This window comes from Punica granatum, chromosome 3 (assembly GCF_007655135.1).
Source record: "Punica granatum isolate Tunisia-2019 chromosome 3, ASM765513v2, whole genome shotgun sequence".
NCBI classification, from domain to species: Eukaryota; Viridiplantae; Streptophyta; class Magnoliopsida; order Myrtales; family Lythraceae; genus Punica; species Punica granatum.
This window is the reverse complement of record NC_045129.1, coordinates 10,089,701-10,108,979: the sequence shown is the minus strand read 5'-3', so window position 1 is coordinate 10,108,979 and position 19,279 is coordinate 10,089,701. Positions and strand designations below refer to the sequence as shown.

Genomic DNA, 19,279 nt, shown 5'->3' with positions numbered 1-19,279 from the left:
TGAACTAGAGTGGAGTGAAAAATATTTCTACTACAAAACCAAACGGACCCTTATATTTAGGGTAGAATTCATTTTGAAAGTTTTATTTCCAAGGCAACCAGCGTTGACCGAAACCAATGGATGAACAACAAAATCATATGCATAGTTAAAGATGACTTCAGCTCTGAATAAAAGGTCAGTGACAAGCTGAAAAAGCATTAATAGGTTAAGGACCATCGTCGAATTTCTCTCGGGAGAAAGTACTACGTCAGACGGAGATTATTTTTCATGTGTAAAGCTATTTTGGTTTCTCGCGTTAATAGGTCTTGTAATTGTAGCGTGCGGCAAAATCACAATTCAAGCTTTATCTAATAATTAAAATGGCACCAAGATTAAATCTTTAAGGGGTTCGACAAGAGAATCCCAGGTTAAAGAACGAGCACAACCATAACAAAAAGGTTGCTTTTACTCGGTTTATTTTATCGCATAATATCTCAGAATAAGGTCCTGCAAATCTGATCAACATAAAACAACACAAGTACTCAACCATAAATGTGCTTGTTCAGGTCCATCGAGCAACAAGCACAATAACTTAACCATCAAAAGGACTCATTATAGGTGAAGTTTTGTTCCCGACTTCTTAAGCATCTCCATGTCCAATCAAAGCAAGAAGCATCTTCTCATAGTCCCCAGAGGTGTCCCCTGCAATGGCCCGTTCCAGAGGGACGGTGTTTCTCCTTTGGTACTCTTCCTTGATACGTTCCATGTCGACCTCCGCACGGGTAGTGACAACTCGGATCAGAGCCCTTTCATCAGTCCCCATTTTGTTGATGGATAGACGCAGTAACTTCTCAAAGTACTTCTCCGGGCGGGTCAGGCATTTGGTCGTTGCTCTCAGTAGCTTGAGGAAATCATCATTGGGATCGGCCTTCAGATCCTGCAATACTTGTTGCAATGTTAAGACAAACAGGGTGCAATTTGGAATGGACATTTCTTCTACACCTAGTATAAAGGCTTCAGACGAAGTATCAACAGATATCGTCCTAGTATAAAATCTAGACACGTTTTCAGCTGTCAACTTTTCACCAGAAGATACGTGCCACTTGACCGGGATATTTCAACCAAAAAAGTTACAGCCAGGGGTTCGATCCTTTTCATCCTAATAATGGCAGCGTAGGATATTTCCTCCAACTAAATATCAATGGGAAACAATATCTTGCAGTTCAAATGACACCTTTTATACTCGAGCATCATATCCTACCCAATAAAATTTACTTATTTTACTCAATAGACTTCCTTCTAAACCAAGGAACGATTTTTAAAAAGTGACTAAGGTAGTCGCATGAAAAATTAATGGGTAAAATTGGAGTCCATTTAGTGGGAACAGAAGGACAAAAAAAAAAACATCCATAAGCTACCAATTCTTCTTCAATAATCCAATGATTTGTTGAAAAAGATCACAAGTCATTCTTATCTTCAGGGATGGCACCACTCTAAGATAAAGATTAAACATAGCAGATAGAGGTAAATACCTTGTTGATAGCATTTCCAAAATGATCATTGTAGTGATTCAACGTTGCACTGAGCTGAGCTTTGCTTCTGGTAGTGAGAATCCTTATGACCTCCTCATCACTATAGGCCTTCTCCGAAATTTTCTCATGAAGAATTTTAGCCTCTGATTTGGCTAGCATCATGTTCACCTCAGGTCCCTCATAACGGAATGAGCTCACAAGAGGAACCAAAAGCTGCAAGTTCACCAAGAACCAGGATACTTTTAAGAGAACAAGGCAAGCCAAGCGATAAATAAAAGGCCCGATTTTCTATGGCAACTGATATTCTAGAAAGTCTAAGATCGCAGAAAGAGAGAGACTCAACAGATCATTACATTGTCCGTCATTACCAGAAAGGCATTCTCAGTTATTGAAAAAAGGTACCTTGCGGAAATCCCCTGTTGTGTGATATGCAACATCTTCTTCCAGGGATTTCTTGTACTGAGCATGATACACCTGCCTTGTGGCAAACAGTTCGAGGGAAGACCTCGTGCAGGCAATTTCCATGAGAACCCAGTTACTAGAAGTGAACTTCCTTGTAGCCTCGTTGGCCAAATATGCATTGCGCTCAGCAGGTTCCAGGGTCCAAAGCAGAATAGTTTTCTGTCAAATATCCAACAGCCTTAACATACACATTCAACAGCATAAGAATTTCCTTCTGCAAGACCAATATGTGAATGAACACTAACTGACCTCAAAGTCGCTTGAAAGCTCTTTGTCAAGAGCTTTGAGTAGATCTTCCCCATATGTCTCAGCATAGACTTGTCGAATTAACTTGCGCTGGGAAGCATTTCGGTGGGCCAATATGGATATGATCAGATGCTCATTCGTCCCCCAACCTGTGAGCAGAGTCGCAGAAAAATTCAGAATGGGCTCATCCAAAAGCAAGAATGGCATGAAAGTGTGAAAAAACTTTGGATGATCTTCATTTTCTTTGAGAAAGCTGTGGCAAACAAGGTGATTTCTCTATAGGGTCAAACTTCCAATGGCAAAGTTGCTTGAATAATAGATTTACCAATCAACGGCCAATTGGTACCAAGATAAATCATCGGAAGATTGATGGCTATCAAATCGTGAGTATATATGAATCAAGTCACAGTTTTGGACCCTTAGTTCAGGGTGATCGAGTAAAATATTTTCGATCTGAAAAAGGTGACGCTCAGGTTAGTGGTACCGAAGCAGATTTTGCTCGACTGTATGAGGAGCAGAGTCTCAAGCCTCGACAGTGCGCAAGATATGGTTCTGGCCAGGATTCCCATGTAGAAAATTAAAGGATCAAGTGGAAAATCAATCAATTATAACTGCATCACCGGCGCATCATGTGATCGAAACCAAGAGGCGTCAAGTGTGCTCAAAACAAAAGCTGATCCAACCGAACGGCAGACAAAAATAATGAAAAATGTAGATCGTGAGAACCGGAAGCAATAATGACGTGGGAAAAAAGTCAAACAAAGGATCATACTCAGTACAAAAAGCCACAAACAGATTCACTGCATCGTATCATATGATCGAGATCAAGAGACGTCGACTCTGCTTAAACAGATCACACGACGACGAAAACCGTAGATCGCCAGATTATCAGACAATGCCGCAGAATCCGATCCTGCTCATTCATGTTGCCAAGCTCAGACGCAGAACACAACCGATCGATGAACAGTAGCAATACTACAGAATGAATGATCCATCGAATATATAAACAATCAACCAGGACAATGGGACAGTGAGGAGTAGTAAAAAGACAGTGGAAGAAATGTCAAACGTCACCTGCGAAAGCTTTGTGGAGCTGCTCGGCATCCTCGGCCGGAGAAGGGACCGACGGCGGCACTTTCAGGGTAGCCATTGCCAAGATCTCAGCGTCTCTCTCTCTCTCTCGATCTCGATCTCTTGTCTGAAAGAACGGCACTGAGAGCCTACGGAGTGGGTGCCTGTATGGAACCGAAGAAGAGTGGATTGGCCATTTTATATGCAGACTGACGGGCTGGCTGACTTTCCTTCGTTAACATCTATGAAAAAAATTAATTCAATAATATTTTTATTACAAATGGATATATATTGGAAATTAATTAATTCATTATTAATCGAAGATATTTCCTGGAATTTGTTTGTTTATTTAGAATATTAAATTTATTTTTATCGGATGATATTTTGTCAGAAAAAAAACGCTAGCTGGACGGTCCGTGTAAAGATTGCTATTGCCACGTATTACTCATTATTGTTGTTGTCGTCCATCCATCATGGTGGAAGTCAATCGGTCAAACGACTAATAATTACGTCGATTTTACTTTCAAAAGGACAAAGGAAGAAAAAACTATGTCGTTTTGTAGTTTGTAAGCAAGTCGCTCCTTTCGTTCTCTCCCGCCATTACCATCGTCCGGCCATCCTTTTCTTTTTTTATTTTTCCTTTTTCCTTTTCTTTTCCATCGTTATTATATTATATTATCAGGATAGTTGTTGATTTTGCGAGAAAAAAAGTATTTAAATGGTCGGTCACTAGAAATGATGATATTATATTTTTTTTGATAGGACAAATGGTGATATTGTATGTTATCCTAGTCGTGGCGCAACGACAAATTGTGCACGAATTTGTGAAAATGACTCGAGAATTGCTTAGCTGTTAGCGATGCACTCTCTATTTTGAGAATGAAAATAGTTTGTACATATCTTAAATCTTTTTGTTAAAATAAACAAAATCCGTTTTTATTAATTAACAGAAGAAGAAAAATATAACGATAAATTCTTCGTAATTAAGGACAACCTGGCTTTACAGAAGGGGGTGCGATTTGTCAAGATTAGGTGCCCCTTAATATTTTGATATGATTGCCTCCCACGATTATCTTTTGATGGGTCCTCCCATCCCATGATTATCTTGAGAGAATGAGAAGTGATTATCATTTAAATATGAACGGTTCTAATGCTCGAGTGAGAAGAAATGCTCATCTAATACCGAATCCATGCTAAAGTTGAGTTCGATCAAAACCGAGCTGTGAACATTACAATGATATTCATCAGAAAAAGAACTGGCGACAATGATCATTAACACAAGAAGTTGAAAACTCTCACTCGCTAATGTAAACATTCTCCCCGGGATTTCTTTTATTCAATTATTTTGAGAGGAAAAAGGAACGTGAATTATGGTTATAATTAATAAATTAACAAATGACAGGAAATTGAGGGGGAAAAGACACTGAAAAAAAATATTAATAGATGACTGGGATTTGATGGAATATGAAAAGAAAATTTTGTAATTAATGAAAGGAAAAAAATAGTTAAAAGTTATATATAATGAAATAAAAATAATAACAACAAAAGAATGTATAGTACAGTGACACGCACTTTTACTATACTAAGCCTTAAGTCTTTTTTATAATGAAAAAAATAAAAAAGAATACGGGAGAAAGGAGGGGACGCAAAATAATGAAAGGTAGAAGAAAAGTAGCGAACGGCGTCGCTGAGGGAGATAGATTTTGCAGAGGCAACGGCGACTCCACTGGGGATCGAACCCAGAGTCTCTGGTTCCGTAGACCAGCGCCTTATCCATTGGGCCATGGAGTCGTTTGCTGCTGCTTCTGCTGATAAAAGCTTGAACAACGAGCTAAAGAAGGTAGAGAGTATCTATCACGGCGGAGCTGAACTATGTGTAAACTTCGAACTCAATCCTCCTTTGTCCGTTCTCGTCGTCGTCTTCTTCTTCTTCTTACCTCAGCTGGTAGTACAGCCCCAGGCAGCTTTCCCTTAGTCCTGTTCCCCACCTAAATCTGATCGAGTCGCTGAATAAAGAAATGGAGTCATTCTGGTTCAACTGGCGAGCAAACAGTAGGTGGGGGGAAGGAGGAGGAAACGGACAGTGATAGATAAAGAAGAAGAGAGTCGGCAAATGCGTTTGTGATCTTATCGAAAACATCATCCGTTATTCCTGTCCCGCGGAAGAGAAGGGAGGAGGAGGAGTTGGGTTTTGGATTCTGAGTCATCATCACATGCGACTGTGTCTGTGAGGTGGGTATCGATCCATATCTTTGATTCCAAGAATCGACGGTCAAGGAATGGGCAGGCAGAGATCGCTGAGGAGTAAAGCAGCCCACTTTGTGTCTGATCTCACCACCGTCTTCCTCAACCCCATATCCGATAAACCCTCACCCAAGCCCCACGCTCCACGCCCTGTAAGCCTCTCTTTCCCTCCGTTTCATCATTTCTTCCTCTTTGAACTTGTCGTGGAAGATTTCGTTGGCGGGGTTGATTCTTGCCGTTGATGATGGGGGAACTGTTGGGAATAGTCAAACAGCCGATTGTGTGTTTCCCGGTTCTTTGGATTATCACGGGGGCGGAAACAGGAGCTGAGACTATGATCAGTTGTTGATTGGGGGCGTCGGGTGGTGTGGGAACTTAGATTGTGGATAGTTATTGAATGCTGGAATTCGCACTGAACTGATAGAGCTGCTACTCTTCAAAATATTTGGAATCAGAATTAAGGTTCAGCTAGCAGAATTCATTCGAGGGGGCTCAATTTTGATCGTGAGGTCGACTGATGGGGAATACGGGGCGAAATGGTAAAACTTCACGAGTAATCGGAAGCCTCCAGGGGATTGTGATAGGAAATTTGAGGATTTAGGGGGCCATTCGATCCTTCTCTTGTTCTTTGTCTCATAATAATTTGAAGTTTGGATTCTTATGCTACCTGGTGACGGGCTGTATTAATTGTTTTAAGAGTGGTTTTGCATTCCCAGTTAATGCATGATCCATTTGCTTATAGTATGGGTTGCTTTTGAAATCTTGTGGCTAATGTCATAAGATACCATAGTTATAAAGAATAGATTTCATGTTCTTAATGCTTAGAAGTTCTAGCTAAAGAAAAAAGCGTCTTCATTGACGTTATTTAAGCAGTCTTTCGTAAGACATTATTATTGCAGTCAATTTAGGAGGTTTTGAAAGGTTACGAGATATTTCTATGTCTTTATAGGAGAATGTAACCAATTCAAAAGAAGGTCAACTAGAACCGATAGCGGAGGATCATCCCGAGGACTTTGTCGATGGACCTGATACTTCCTCTTTCTCTGCATTCCTCTACTCTCTACTGTCATCCTCTGAGCCTGGAGATGATTCAAAAACTAAGGAGCAAACTGATGACCGAGTGGACCCAGGTGAAGCCTCCTCTGACGCAACAATGAAGGGAGCTGCTGGCAGGAAGAGCTTGCTCTCTAGGGGAAGGCAATCACTGGGTAGAGCCTTTACAAAGATTGCTGGGTCTCGAAACCAAGAAAGGAGGAGCAATTCTGATGGGAAACTCGATGACGGTGGTACTGAAGGCAAATTTTCGGGAGTTGAGCTGGGGGATCTGCAGAGTTCACAAGAAGCCGAAGCTGTGGCAACCCTCCCTGGCGTTTCTGAACCGTCATTGCTACTTTCTGAAAAATCGAGGAGCTTGCTTTATGCTTCGCTTCCAGCGCTCGTCCAGGGCAGGAAATGGTTATTGTTGTACAGGTCTGCCTTGTGTAGGAACACTTCAATGTTGATTCATGTGTTTAATTCAATTTGATTTCTGCTTTTACCAAGTTAGTTGCACTTCATACTTTTTCAGCACATGGAGGCATGGGATCTCGCTTTCAACCCTCTATAGAAGAAGCCTGCTTTGGCCCGGCCAAAGTTTGCTGGTATGAATTTTCCATTGTAATCTGAGCATGGTTTGTTCATTATGGCTTTCTCAGTTCAGATTGTTGGTAGAAATGAAAAACTGTAGCAATAATTCATAAATTTTTAGAATTCAAAACTTTAGCTAATTCATGTGTTATGCTAGAATTGCTTGCTTGGGTTATCAACTGTTATATTTCTCAATTTATGAACATATAATTTCCTCGTCTAAACCCTTTTAATTTAGCATACCTATGTCCAAATGTTTGTGAGAAATATGCATCTCGAGTATATCCTGCAATTAGATGAAACAACTCTATCTTAGCCTCCAAATTCAATCTGCGATGTCCAGACGCTGATCAAGTTCTTGCTTGTTATCTGGATTGCTCCTGTATATATTCTGTCAGGTTGTTGGAGACCGAAAAGGTGCGGTATTTGGTGGCTTGGTCGAAGCACCCTTACGGCCAACTAACAAGAAGTATCAGGTCATTCACTAATTTCTATCTTCGCAGTAAATATACTTGCTATGAATTAATTATGCAACACCATAGTCTGGCTGACTCTAGAATTGGCACAGGGAACGAATAGTACTTTCGTTTTCACTACTACAGCCGGTCATCCAGATATATTTCGTCCAACAGGTAATTTCTTCCCTTCCCATGCTTTTTACCCTGCAAACATCTTCTTTTTTTTTCCTTGATAAGTTACCCTGCAAACTTCTGTTCATTAAATTTCTTCTGTTGTTGAAATACAGCAAATGAAAAATTAAACACAATTTGTTCTTTCTAAATAAACTATGGAGCTTTAGACTAGGCCATTACAGCATAATGCTTCGTCCTGTCATTATCTGTGGCAACTAATGTTCAAGCCAATCATTGTTTTGAACTGGAAACCTGACATTATTCAACATCTTGTTTAATCACGAATCCCATCTAATTTTTGTAGTTATTTCTTATCACCAACATTCCTGCTTTAGTAAACTAATGCCATACAGTTGATGAGCCCGTCTTTCCTAACAAGTTGGCAGGAGCTTATGGTTTTGAGAAAATCTATAATGTGTAAAGTCTCCTGTTACATCCAATTGTAGTTCCTGTTGAAATTTGAGCTGGACAGTTTTGTTAAACAGGTGCCAATCGTTATTACACTCTGTGCTCCACTGACTTCCTGGCAATTGGTGGGGGTGGCCACTTTGCAATCTACCTCGACGGCGATCTGTGAGATTCCCTGCTTTTTACTTTTTGGTGTCCTTTCTCCTTACATCCCCAGAAGCTTCTTGCCTTGCCAGATGCATTTTCAGCACAAAGATAAAATTATCATCTGAAGGACCAGTTTTGACAAATTGTCTGATTTACTTGTTATCTTTTATGTCTTGCCTGTGAAGATTGACCGGCTCAAGTTCGAGATCGGAAACATATGGGAATCCTTGTCTCGCGCATTCTCAGGACTTTGAAGTGAAGGAAGTCGAGGTGTGTCTCTGTCTCATTCATCCCACAGTCCTTACTTCATGCACAATGTGCTTTTCTTCTTACCCTCAAATTAATCGCGATATATATTCTTGTGATGCAGTTGTGGGGGTTCGTGTATGCTTCCAAGTACGAGGAGTTGCTTGCCTTAAGCCGAACGGATGAACCCGGGATTTGTCGATGGTAGACTTATAACACTAGTGAGGATCTTTCATATAGAATGCTAAGAGTTGATGCTTTCTTCTCGTATTCCTTTACCGAGCAAAGACAGTGGCAAATTTCTGCCCATTTTGGGGAATGTTCGAATTGCCACGTAAACATGTACATATGTCTCTGTGTATAGATTAGAATACTGATGCCTGTGTTTATGAGGGGGAAGAAAAGATTTCTCATGCCTATGTGGTTTCCACCCAGTTTTAGTATAGGGAAAAGTGTTCTGATGCCCTATGTAATGAGTTGGACTACTGACTGAAGCATCTATTGCTGTTTGACATTCCCTTTTCCTAATCTCCTTTTAACGGTCAGATTAACTTGATTCCATAAAAACAAAACTTTAAGTTGATAACTGATTGAATATTATTTATTATCTATTATTTGATTAGATGAGTTTATGGTTTTAGGGACAAGTCAATCATGTAGTTTTGGAGGATTTGTAAGAGGTTTCATCCTCTATGTATGATGGAGTCATAACTGAACAGAGATCTTTATCCCATGAAAAACTGTGGAATATTTATTAGAGCTATCCAGGAAGACTGGAGGAGGTTCGGAGCTAGAGCAAAGTGTGATCGGTCTGTCAGGCATTGTGATTGTTAAATTATTATATTGATTGATCGGTGAGAACAATTTCTTTTTTTTCTTTTGTTGAAACTTATTATTCTTTCTTGATCAATATATTTTTAAATTTTTATTCTTTGTGTTTTCATCAAACTTTTTGTCGAAATGCATCATGTTATGAACTAGAAAAACAAAAATGCCAGGAGAAATCCCATGTGGCCCTTGAGGATGCTGATCCGGTTGGTTTAATTAGGCTGTTGAACTTGCATAATAATCACTCAATCAATCAATTTTCTAAGGGGTGTGTTTGTTTTATGAACAAAGTTTAATTCAACTCAACTCCACTTATCTTCAATTCAACATCTCAATCATTACTTCTTTTTATTTTTTAAATATTTTTAACCATTCAATTCAATTTTTAATATTAAATTCTCTCAACTATTCATTACTTTTTCACAATTCAACAACATAATCATTACTTAATCATTATTTTATCTCAATTATTTATTACTTTTTCACACTTTTTCTCATAATTCAACAATACAATCATTACAAACTGATTAAAACTAAAACTCAACTAAACTCAACTCTCAATCCAAACGCATTAATTTATGTTGCCCCCCCTAGATCGATCCTCCACGGATGTTCGCAGATCTTACATGGCGCGTACTTGAATTTAACGAAGGAATTCCCGCCCCACTTGTCATGATAGGCTCCTCACTGTATGGCAAAAGCGCCGAAGAGTGGGAGGTCGTAATAGCGCTATTAGAAGAAGCAGCTAACGGCGAAGGGTGGGATAAAATACTTTAAGATCACCATTGATGGGCTCAAGCAACTTCACAGGGCTAATTTCCTTGTTATAGCGTACTTTATGAACGGCAAAGATTAATGAAGAGACGGCGATGGATGTTTTCTATGTTTCTCAACTGATTTGAGGTTGTTTAAGTCCTGGATGCAAAGTTTCTTTGGGGTTGCCTTAGATTGTGCGTTGTGTTTCATGGATCGACATGAATACGCCAGAATCAGTGTTCAAATGTTTACCTACGCTTTTCTTTGTTGAAAGTTACATATATCAGGTAATATTCTGAAACAAGATAGACTAAAGTTTTATATCTATTGTGAAGTCTGCTAGCATCAGCATTTGTTCATAGTGTATGGAAACTCATCTTCTAGGCCGAGCATGTATGATTGCTGTCATCAATTTCTGAGGAACAATCTCAAGAATGGCTTCGTTCAAGAATGTGAAGCATTTCGATCAACTAACTTAGACTTTCTGCAGTTTTACTTCTAGATATCATCTTCTGCATTCAGAAGAAATAGATTTGATGGAAACTCATTGCGTGATCGAAGCTGTTTGTGTTATTTGCTTCCAGAAAACCTATTTAATGACCGAATATATGAGAGGAGGGGCTTTAGATAAGTAGGGAGAGCGAATCGAAAGGAACCATTTTGTCTTGTTATTAAGATTGCTTAAGGATTTGCCAGCTATGGCATAGCTTTTCTTTTTCTTGAAGCTGGTAAGTCACATTGATTTCTCTATTTTACCATCTAGCGATGGTAATGTAATTTTTTGTTTTAGCATTGCAGATGGGTACTTTGAACGAGAAAGTGGTTAATATATATATCTATCTATCGATGGGAAGATCATGGCCCCCAATTATCAGTCTGAGCCGGTCGTAACTCAAATGACTTCGGTCCTTGCTGAAACAACTGTGCATTTACCCAATCCTGAAATTTGCATAAAATATGCAGATAATAGAACGCAGCAATACTGGAGGAGTCATTTGTAAGTTCCAAACTGATCCATTCAGACCACTTCTCCTGCTTCTCGAATGTCATTGGCTGCTGACTGAAAGGTCTGACTTTTTAAGTCATTCGGTTTTTTTTTTTTCTCTGGTCATGGACAATTAAGATTGGTTTTATAACAAGTCTGACTTCATGATCGAAGGATTAAAGAACTTAGATCAGAAGAAGAATATTGGGCAAGCGTGATGGGCACGGAGGTTATAACAGATCTTTGCGTGGAGGTTAATGGGCAAATTGGGAACCTGAACCGCCAGGCAAGGGTGGCAACCGTTGCACTCGCTGTGGCAGCTTGGCCGGTTCGACCCCAAGCCTCGGCTTCTCCTCCATTGCTAGCAAAACATGCACTCGTAATAATTTTGAAACTCCTAAGAATTACTTTGTCAGACATATACAATAATATTGAAGGGATGACCTTATATATAATTTCCCTAGTAATCTTTTTCGGGTTGCAACAGGCCTCCTCCCCCGGTCGAGGTCGTCGCCTCCAACGCCTCCGGTGACCTCGCCAGGGGGAGAGGTGGCTAGAGGGAGAGCCACCACCAGTGATACTCCCCTCCCCCTCTTTTTATTTTTTATTTTTGTTTTTTATTTTTATTTTTAAAAAATTTTCGGATTTTTTAAAAATTTTAAAAATTATCGAATATCGATTTAACAGTCCAAATCGTTGTTCTTGGGTTTATGAATAAACCGATTATTGGATTAACAATCCAATTGAATGAATTATTGAATCGCACATACTAATACCTAAACCCGTATTGGAATAAACACACTAAAGAAATTGCTAGGCTACGACGCGGCCATTGCGAGGTATTCATTGCAATTGAGATGGCCGCGTTGCAACCTAGAAATTTCTTTAGTGTGTCCAGTTCAAGACGGGTTTAGGTATTAGTATGTGCAATTTAATAATTCAATGAATTGGATTGTTAATCCAATAATCGGGTTTGTTCCTAATCCCGAGAACAACGATTTGGATGCTAAACTGATATGTGAGTTTGCTCCCAGCTCGAAAGCAATCGCGCACGCACGAAGTGGGTGCGTGAGGGCTAGTAGAAATGAAAGTCTACAAATACAAATGAAAAGAAGAAAAAAAAGGCACAGCCGTCGTTGCAACAAACCTATTTGTTTTTTTTTTCTACATAGTTACATCCTCTATGTAGTTGTGAATATTCAAGATGATCAATTTTTCCAATCACTTATTATTGCCTTCATTTCGCTCAAAGATCTCTTGCTAAGTTACATCAAAGTCCGAGTTTTATGGTCTGCAAACATCAAGAGGATGATGATTTATGCATCTCAACTTTATAACAAACTGAGTGAGCGAGAATCCCCATTTCCCTAATCATTTTCCCATGACAACGATGTTGGGAATTGGTGTATGCCCTAGATGCAATCTATCATCAGTTTTGTAATATGATATGTATTTCATTATATTACGAGGCATATCTGTTATTGTGTAGATTGCGCTAAATATGATTTTACACAATAATGTCCTTGGAATAGTAGGTTCAATAGGCATCAAGTGTGACTTGATTGTGAGATCCTATAATTACTGAACATTATTCCTAAATGTCCATAGTCAAAGTATTATCGTTAATTAGGACAACGATAATACGGTTAGATTAGTGTAAGTGTTGATTGATGATCAAATCTCATAGGTCATGGATATGGAGATATCAAATCACACCACATGTATACATTAAGAGTAATGTGTATAGGACTGATCCGCCATGAGATTGCTACATGGGTTGTTACGTGACTGTCATTAGCATATCTCAAAGTGACTATAGTGTAATGGTCTTTTGACTTGAGGTCACCATGGATTCCTACGTGTAATGTCGTATATTTTGATACTGTCAAACGCCACCGTAACAGGCTGGTTATAAAGATAGTTATTGGGTATGCCACAAAACATGGAAAAGAATGTGAGTGACCAAGATAGGATTTGTCCCTCCTACGAAACGGGAGCGATATCTCACGGCCACTTGGTGGTTAAGTCTAAAAGTGTATGCATACCCAAATGAGTCGATATAATGATATCGAGCTCATTTATTCTGATAGACTTACCCGATAAACCAAGAAAGAGAGATATTGAGCCATACAAGGATGTCATCGACCATGCCTTGGGCTCAATAGAGATATAGAGGACAAAGGGATTATATTACACGGTAACGTAAGTCACAAGGTTCGTCGAGAAATTGACTTTCCGATTACTTGAGTAACAGCGATGCATTGCTAGATGCCGCTCACTGTTTGTGATATTGAAATAGAGATTTCGATATTACTATCAACGTAATTGGGAACCTACAGGGTCACACACTACGACTAAATTGATGAGATATTTTGAAACAAACAAAATCGTCTAATAGAGATTAGATGATTTATGGTGCGATCAATTAATCGGATATTTAATGAGATTAAATTTGTCGATTAATTAGACTCGATTTATTAGATTAAATGGACACAATTGATGCACGATCCATGTGATGACACATGGCAATTTCAAACTCTTAATTCTTTGTCCCACATCGGTGGGTTACAAATTTTCTTCCCCCCTCAGCTGCTTATAAAAAGGGGCAGTGAGGTTGTATGATAGATGTGTGTGTGAATGTATATATATAATGTGTGTATATGCATATACTTTTTATATATAAAAGCAACACATATTTATATGTGCTGATATATGTGTGCGTGCATATATATGCATATAAAGTATATATATAATTTGGGTTGAATTGTTCAACTCAAATTAGGTCCATTAGTCTTAAAAATTTCGGGTGTTGCATCGGTGTTTCTTTCGAGTGTTGGTCGCTAGCACCGCCGATCTCGAAGACTCGTCGACAAAGTCGGTGTGGACACCGGTAGAGGCGTCACGCGTGGGACGCTTGGTCGACAATTTTAAATATTCCAGGTACGCTTTTATTTACTCTTATTCTTCTAGTAGGTCTTGGAATTAGTTTCACGGGTAGGAAATTTTGAATTTCTGTTCCTTTTACGCTTCCGTAGATCCTGTGAAACTAGCAATTGGTATCAAAGCCTAGCTAGTTAGAATCTGAGTAGATAATAGCATAAAATATGATTTTATGCTTGGTACTGGTATGATTATGTTTGATATTTGCGGTGCATGACTGTTAGACATGGACTATGTCCTAGTTGTGTTAGTATAATAGTTATACGTGTGGACTATTATGTAATAGTTACATAATAGTGTATAGTGAGATCGATTAAATGTTAATCAAATCCCTCAAAATATTAAGTCCATATCCTTCCACCGTGTAACGCTCGTCAAGACCAAGATCGATGAGTGTGTAGACCTTGCCTTCGCAGGATGCCCTTATCTATCCTAGTAAGACGTTGTGTTTACCAGTGGGTCGGACTTAACTGAGCAAGCCTAATAGGATTAGGAGTTCAGAGGCATGTAGTTGGGCATCGATCTATAAGATAGATTTGAATAAGGAGTTATTCACTCAACTAATCAAGAGTTGCATGTGATGCAATTGGGAAAGTGAGTTCCCTACCTAAATAGCCAGTTCTGGGTGAATCAGCCCTCGCTGACTCAGAGCTTGGTGAGATATGGATCTTGAGCTACTATGAGAATGATATTCTCTGAATCAATGTTGAGGGTCATTGATTTGATATAAATAGTGGGAGCAATATTTATAAAGTCCTCATTAAATATTGTTGTGTCATAATACTTATTTTGTATATTTCTATGGTAGTTACCATGGCAGGGAGCACTTCTAGTACTTTCTGTTTGCGATCCGTCCTTGATAAGGACAAACTGTCAGGGAATAATTTCCTTGGTTGGTATCGAAACTTGAGAATTGTTCTCACCCAAGAAAAGAAGCTATATGTCTTAGAGCAACCTCTTCTTGCGCCACCGCCTGACGATGCCCCCCAAGCTGAGAAAGTTGCTTATAGTAAGCATCATGATGATGCCGTAAACGTCGAATGTCTCATGTTAGTCACCATGGACTCGGAGCTTCAGAAGCAATACGAGAACATGAAGGCGTACGATATGATCGTGCATCTCAGGCAGCTCTATCAAGAGCAGGCCCGACATGAGAGATTCGAGATCTCTAAAGCACTTTTTCAGGCAAGGTTGATTGAGGGTAGCCCGGTGGGTCTTCATGTACTCAAGATGATTGGGTACGTTGAGACTCTGGGAAGACTGGGATTTCCTCTTGGTCAAGAGTTGGCCACAGATTTAGTCCTACAGTCGCTGCCCAGCAGTTATAGTCAGTTTATTATGAGCTATAATATGAATGACTACAATAAACCATTGCCTGAACTGCTTAGCATGTTGAGAACAGCTGAGCATGATATCAGCAAGGGGACGTCCGTTCTAATGGTCCAAGGGACCAAAAGAAAGGGCAAGAGCAAGAGTAAAGGCAAGAAGGCTAAAGGTGCATCCAATTTTGACTTGGGTGCGTTGAAGCCTAAAGCCAAGGTGGCGAAGAATGATTACTGCTTCCATTGTGGCAACACTGGACATTGGAAGCGGAATTGTAAGATATACCTGGAAGAGTTGAAGAAGAAGAAGGGAAGTGAGACTTCCACTTCAGGTATCCATGTTATAGAGATTAATGTATCTACTACTTCTACATCTTGGGTATTAGATACCGGATGTGGTGCTCATATTTGTGGAAATATGCAGGACCTAAAGGACAGTAGATCGTTGACAAAGGGCGAGGTGGACCTACAAGTTGGAAATGGAGCAAGAGTTGCTACATTAACTGTAGGGACTTATCACCTAGTTTTGCCTACTGGGCTTGTATTAGATCTTAACGACTGTTATTATGTACCTGCTATTAGTAGAAACATAATATCTGTTTCTTGTTTGGACAAGAAGGGATTTTGTTTCACTATAAAGAACAAGTGTTGTTCTATGTACATGAATGATGTATATTATGGCAGTGCACATTTAAGTAATGGTCTGTATGTTCTTGATCTAGATACGCCTATTTATAATGTGGAAACCAAACGGCTCAAATCTAATGATTCGAACCCGACTTACCTCTGGCATTGTCGTTTAGGCCATATTAGCGAGAATCGCATCTCTAGACTCCATAAGGATGGATTACTGGACTCGTTTGATTTAGAATCGATCGAGGCATGCGAACCTTGCTTAATGGGGAAAATGACTAAGGCCCCTTTTACCGGAAAAGGTGAGCGAGCTAGTGATCTTTTGGCTCTCATACATATCGATGTATGTGGACCAGTGAACAAGCTTGCTAGAGGTGGGTATCTCTACTTTATTACATTTACTGATGATTTCAGTAGATTTGGATATGTGTTTTTGATGAAACACAAATCTGAATCCTTTGAAAAGTTCAAAGAATTTAAGAATGAAGTGGAGAATCAGTTGGGTAAGAGCATTAAAGTTCTTCGATCAGATCGAGGAGGTGAATATTTGAGCTATGAGTTCGCTGACTATCTTAAACAGTGTGGGATTTTATCTCAACTGACTCCACCTGGAACACCACAATGGAATGGTGTAGCTGAGAGGAGGAATCGAACTTTATTAGATATGGTTCGATCTTTGATGAGTCATGCAAACTTACCTGACTCCTTCTGGGGATATGCTCTACAGACAGCTGCTCTCATATTAAACAATGCTCCGTCGAAATCAGTTGAAAGGACACCATATGAGATGTGGTATGGGAAACGTCCCAAGATGTCTTTTCTAAAGATATGGGGTTGCGAAACTTATGTGAAGAGATTGTCTTCGGATAAGCTTGGCCCTAAATCGGACAAATGTTACTTCGTGGGGTATCCTAAGGAAACTCGAGGATACTATTTCTATAATCCCATCGAGGGCAAAGTGTTTGTCGCTCGAACTGCGGTATTCCTTGAGAAAGAGTTTCTCTTCAAAGGAACTAGGGGGAGGAAATTAGAACTTGGGGAAGTTCTACCACAAAATGACATTGACCAATCGACGGGCGATGTTGCAGAACAAGTACCACAAGTTGTTGTGGCACAATCTTCTACACAGGTGACACAGGAGCCTCGTAGGTCTAGTAGGATACGTCATGAGCCCGAGAGATATGGATTTCTCGTGACTCAAGACAATGACGTATTGCTCATAGATAATGATGAGCCTACAACCTATGCGGAAGCCGTAATAGGCCCAGACTCTGAGAAATGGCTGGAGGCCATGAGATCTGAGATGGAGTCCATGTACACTAACCAAGTATGGACTTTGGTTGATCCACCTGAAGGGGCAAAACCCATTGGGTGTAAGTGGGTCTTCAAGAAGAAGACTGACATGGACGGTAATGATATTACCTTTAAGGGCCGACTTGTGGCAAAAGGTTTCAGACAAGTTCATGGTGTTGACTATGACGAAACCTTTTCCCCGGTAGCTATGCTTAAATCCATCAGGATCTTGCTTGCAATTGCAGCTTATTATGATTATGAGATCTGGCAAATGGATGTCAAAACTGCTTTCCTGAACGGGAAGCTCCTCGAGGATGTGTTTATGACACAACCTGAGGATTTTGTCGATCCACATTGTGCCGGAAAGGTTTGTAAGCTACAACGGTCTATTTATGGACTGAAGCAAGCTTCTAGGAGCTGGAATCTTCGTTTTGATGATGCAATCAAAGAGTTTGGTTTCATCAAGAATGAAGATGAACCCTGTGTTTACAAGAAGGTTAGTGGGAGCATAGTAATCTTCCTGGTGTTATATGTAGATGACATACTTCTGATCGGGAATGACATTCCTTCCTTACAGTCTGTGAAGACTTGGTTGGGAAGGTGTTTCTCTATGAAGGACTTAGGCGAAGCTACCTACGTGCTAGGTATCAGGATCTATAGAGATAGATCCAGGAGACTGCTTGGCTTAAGTCAGAGTGCATACATAGATAAAGTGCTTCGGCGATTTAGCATACAGGATTCTAAGAAAGGGTCGCTGCCTATGTTACATGGCATAAGCCTTTCGAAGGCTCAGTGTCCTTCTACTCGAGAGGAGAGGGACCGCATGAATAGGATTCCATATGCGTCAGCTATTGGATCCATCATGTATGCTATGTTATGCACTCGATCAGATGTCTCGTATGCTTTGAGTATGACGAGTCGATACCAATCAGATCCAGGTGAAAGACACTGGATTGCAGTAAAGAACATCCTTAAGTACTTACGAAGGACTAAGGAGATGTTTTTGGTATATGGAAGCGAAGAAGAGCTCGTTGTAAGAGGTTACACCGATGCTAGCTTCCAGACCGATAAGGACGACAGTAGATCGCAGTCAGGGTATGTGTTCTGCCTGAATGGAGGTGTTGTGAGTTGGAAGAGTTCCAAACAGGAGACAGTAGCCGACTCTACCACAGAGGCCGAGTATATTGCTGCTTCTAACGCTGCAAAAGAGGCCGTTTGGATTAAGAAGTTCATAAAAGAACTTGCTGTGGTTCCTAGCATCGCAGACCCAGTGGATCTCTATTGTGACAACAATGGAGCCATTGCGCAAGCTAAGGAACCTAGGTCTCACCAGCGATCCAAACATATACTCAGGCGCTTCCATCTCATTCGCGAGATTATTGACAGAGGAGATGTGAAGATATGCAAAATACCAACAGATGAGAATCTCGCAGATCCACTTACGAAGCCTCTTGTGCAGCGCAAGCACGAGGCTCACACTAGATCTATTGGCATTAGACAGATGCCAGATTGGCTCTAGTGCAAGTGGGAGATTGTTGGGAATTGGTGTATGCCCTAGATGCAATCTATCATCAGTTTTGTAATATGATATGTATTTCATTATATTACGAGGTATATCTGTTATTGTGTAGATTGCGCTAAATATGATTTTACACAATAATGTCCTTGGAATAGTAGGTTCAATAGGCATCAAGTGTGACTTGATTGTGAGATCCTATAATTACTGAACATTATTCCTAAATGTCCATAGTCAAAGTATTATCGTTAATTAGGACAACGATAATACGGTTAGATTAGTGTAAGTGTTGATTGATGATCAAATCTCATAGGTCATGGATATGGAGATATCAAATCACACCACATGTATACATTAAGAGTAATGTGTATAGGACTGATCCGCCATGAGATTGCTACATGGGTTGTTACGTG

At 39.9% G+C, this 19,279-nt stretch overlaps 2 protein-coding genes and 1 non-coding gene across 3 annotated transcripts; 1 reads left to right on the top strand and 2 right to left on the bottom strand.

The window, feature by feature from the left end:
- Positions 1-407: 407 nt before the first annotated feature.
- Positions 408-3,488, bottom strand: LOC116201347 (annexin D2). Its single transcript, XM_031532562.1, has 5 exons — positions 3,294-3,488; positions 2,223-2,368; positions 1,914-2,132; positions 1,512-1,724; positions 408-916 (listed from the first exon to the last, which is right to left on the bottom strand). Exons 1-5 carry the CDS (start codon positions 3,367-3,369, stop codon positions 620-622), a joined length of 951 nt encoding a protein of 316 aa, XP_031388422.1. The 5' UTR covers positions 3,370-3,488; the 3' UTR covers positions 408-619.
- Positions 3,489-5,008: 1,520 nt separating this feature from the next.
- Positions 5,009-5,081, bottom strand: TRNAR-ACG. The gene has a single exon. It is a non-coding gene; the product is annotated as a tRNA-Arg (tRNA).
- A 100-nt stretch (positions 5,082-5,181) lies between these two features.
- On the top strand, positions 5,182-9,138 carry LOC116201147 (oxidation resistance protein 1). Its single transcript, XM_031532271.1, has 8 exons — positions 5,182-5,686; positions 6,484-7,004; positions 7,102-7,174; positions 7,559-7,636; positions 7,729-7,792; positions 8,278-8,365; positions 8,533-8,617; positions 8,718-9,138. The coding sequence occupies exons 1-8, from the start codon at positions 5,570-5,572 to the stop codon at positions 8,799-8,801; spliced, it is 1,110 nt and encodes a 369-aa protein (XP_031388131.1). The 5' UTR covers positions 5,182-5,569; the 3' UTR covers positions 8,802-9,138.
- Positions 9,139-19,279: the final 10,141 nt, after the last annotated feature.

Coding starts and splice junctions, on each gene's coding strand:
- LOC116201347 (XM_031532562.1), bottom strand. CDS start 3,369: ATGGCTACCCTGAAAGTGCCGCCGTCGGTCCCTTCTCCGGCCGAGGAT. Junction 2,133..2,222: donor AGCTTTCAAGCGACTTTGAG/GTCAGTTAGTGT, acceptor GATATTTGACAG/AAAACTATTCTGCTTTGGAC. Junction 917..1,511: donor TTGGAAATGCTATCAACAAG/GTATTTACCTCT, acceptor CAAGTATTGCAG/GATCTGAAGGCCGATCCCAA.
- LOC116201147 (XM_031532271.1), top strand. CDS start 5,570: ATGGGCAGGCAGAGATCGCTGAGGAGTAAAGCAGCCCACTTTGTGTCT. Junction 7,005..7,101: donor AAATGGTTATTGTTGTACAG/GTCTGCCTTGTG, acceptor ATACTTTTTCAG/CACATGGAGGCATGGGATCT. Junction 7,637..7,728: donor CAACTAACAAGAAGTATCAG/GTCATTCACTAA, acceptor GAATTGGCACAG/GGAACGAATAGTACTTTCGT.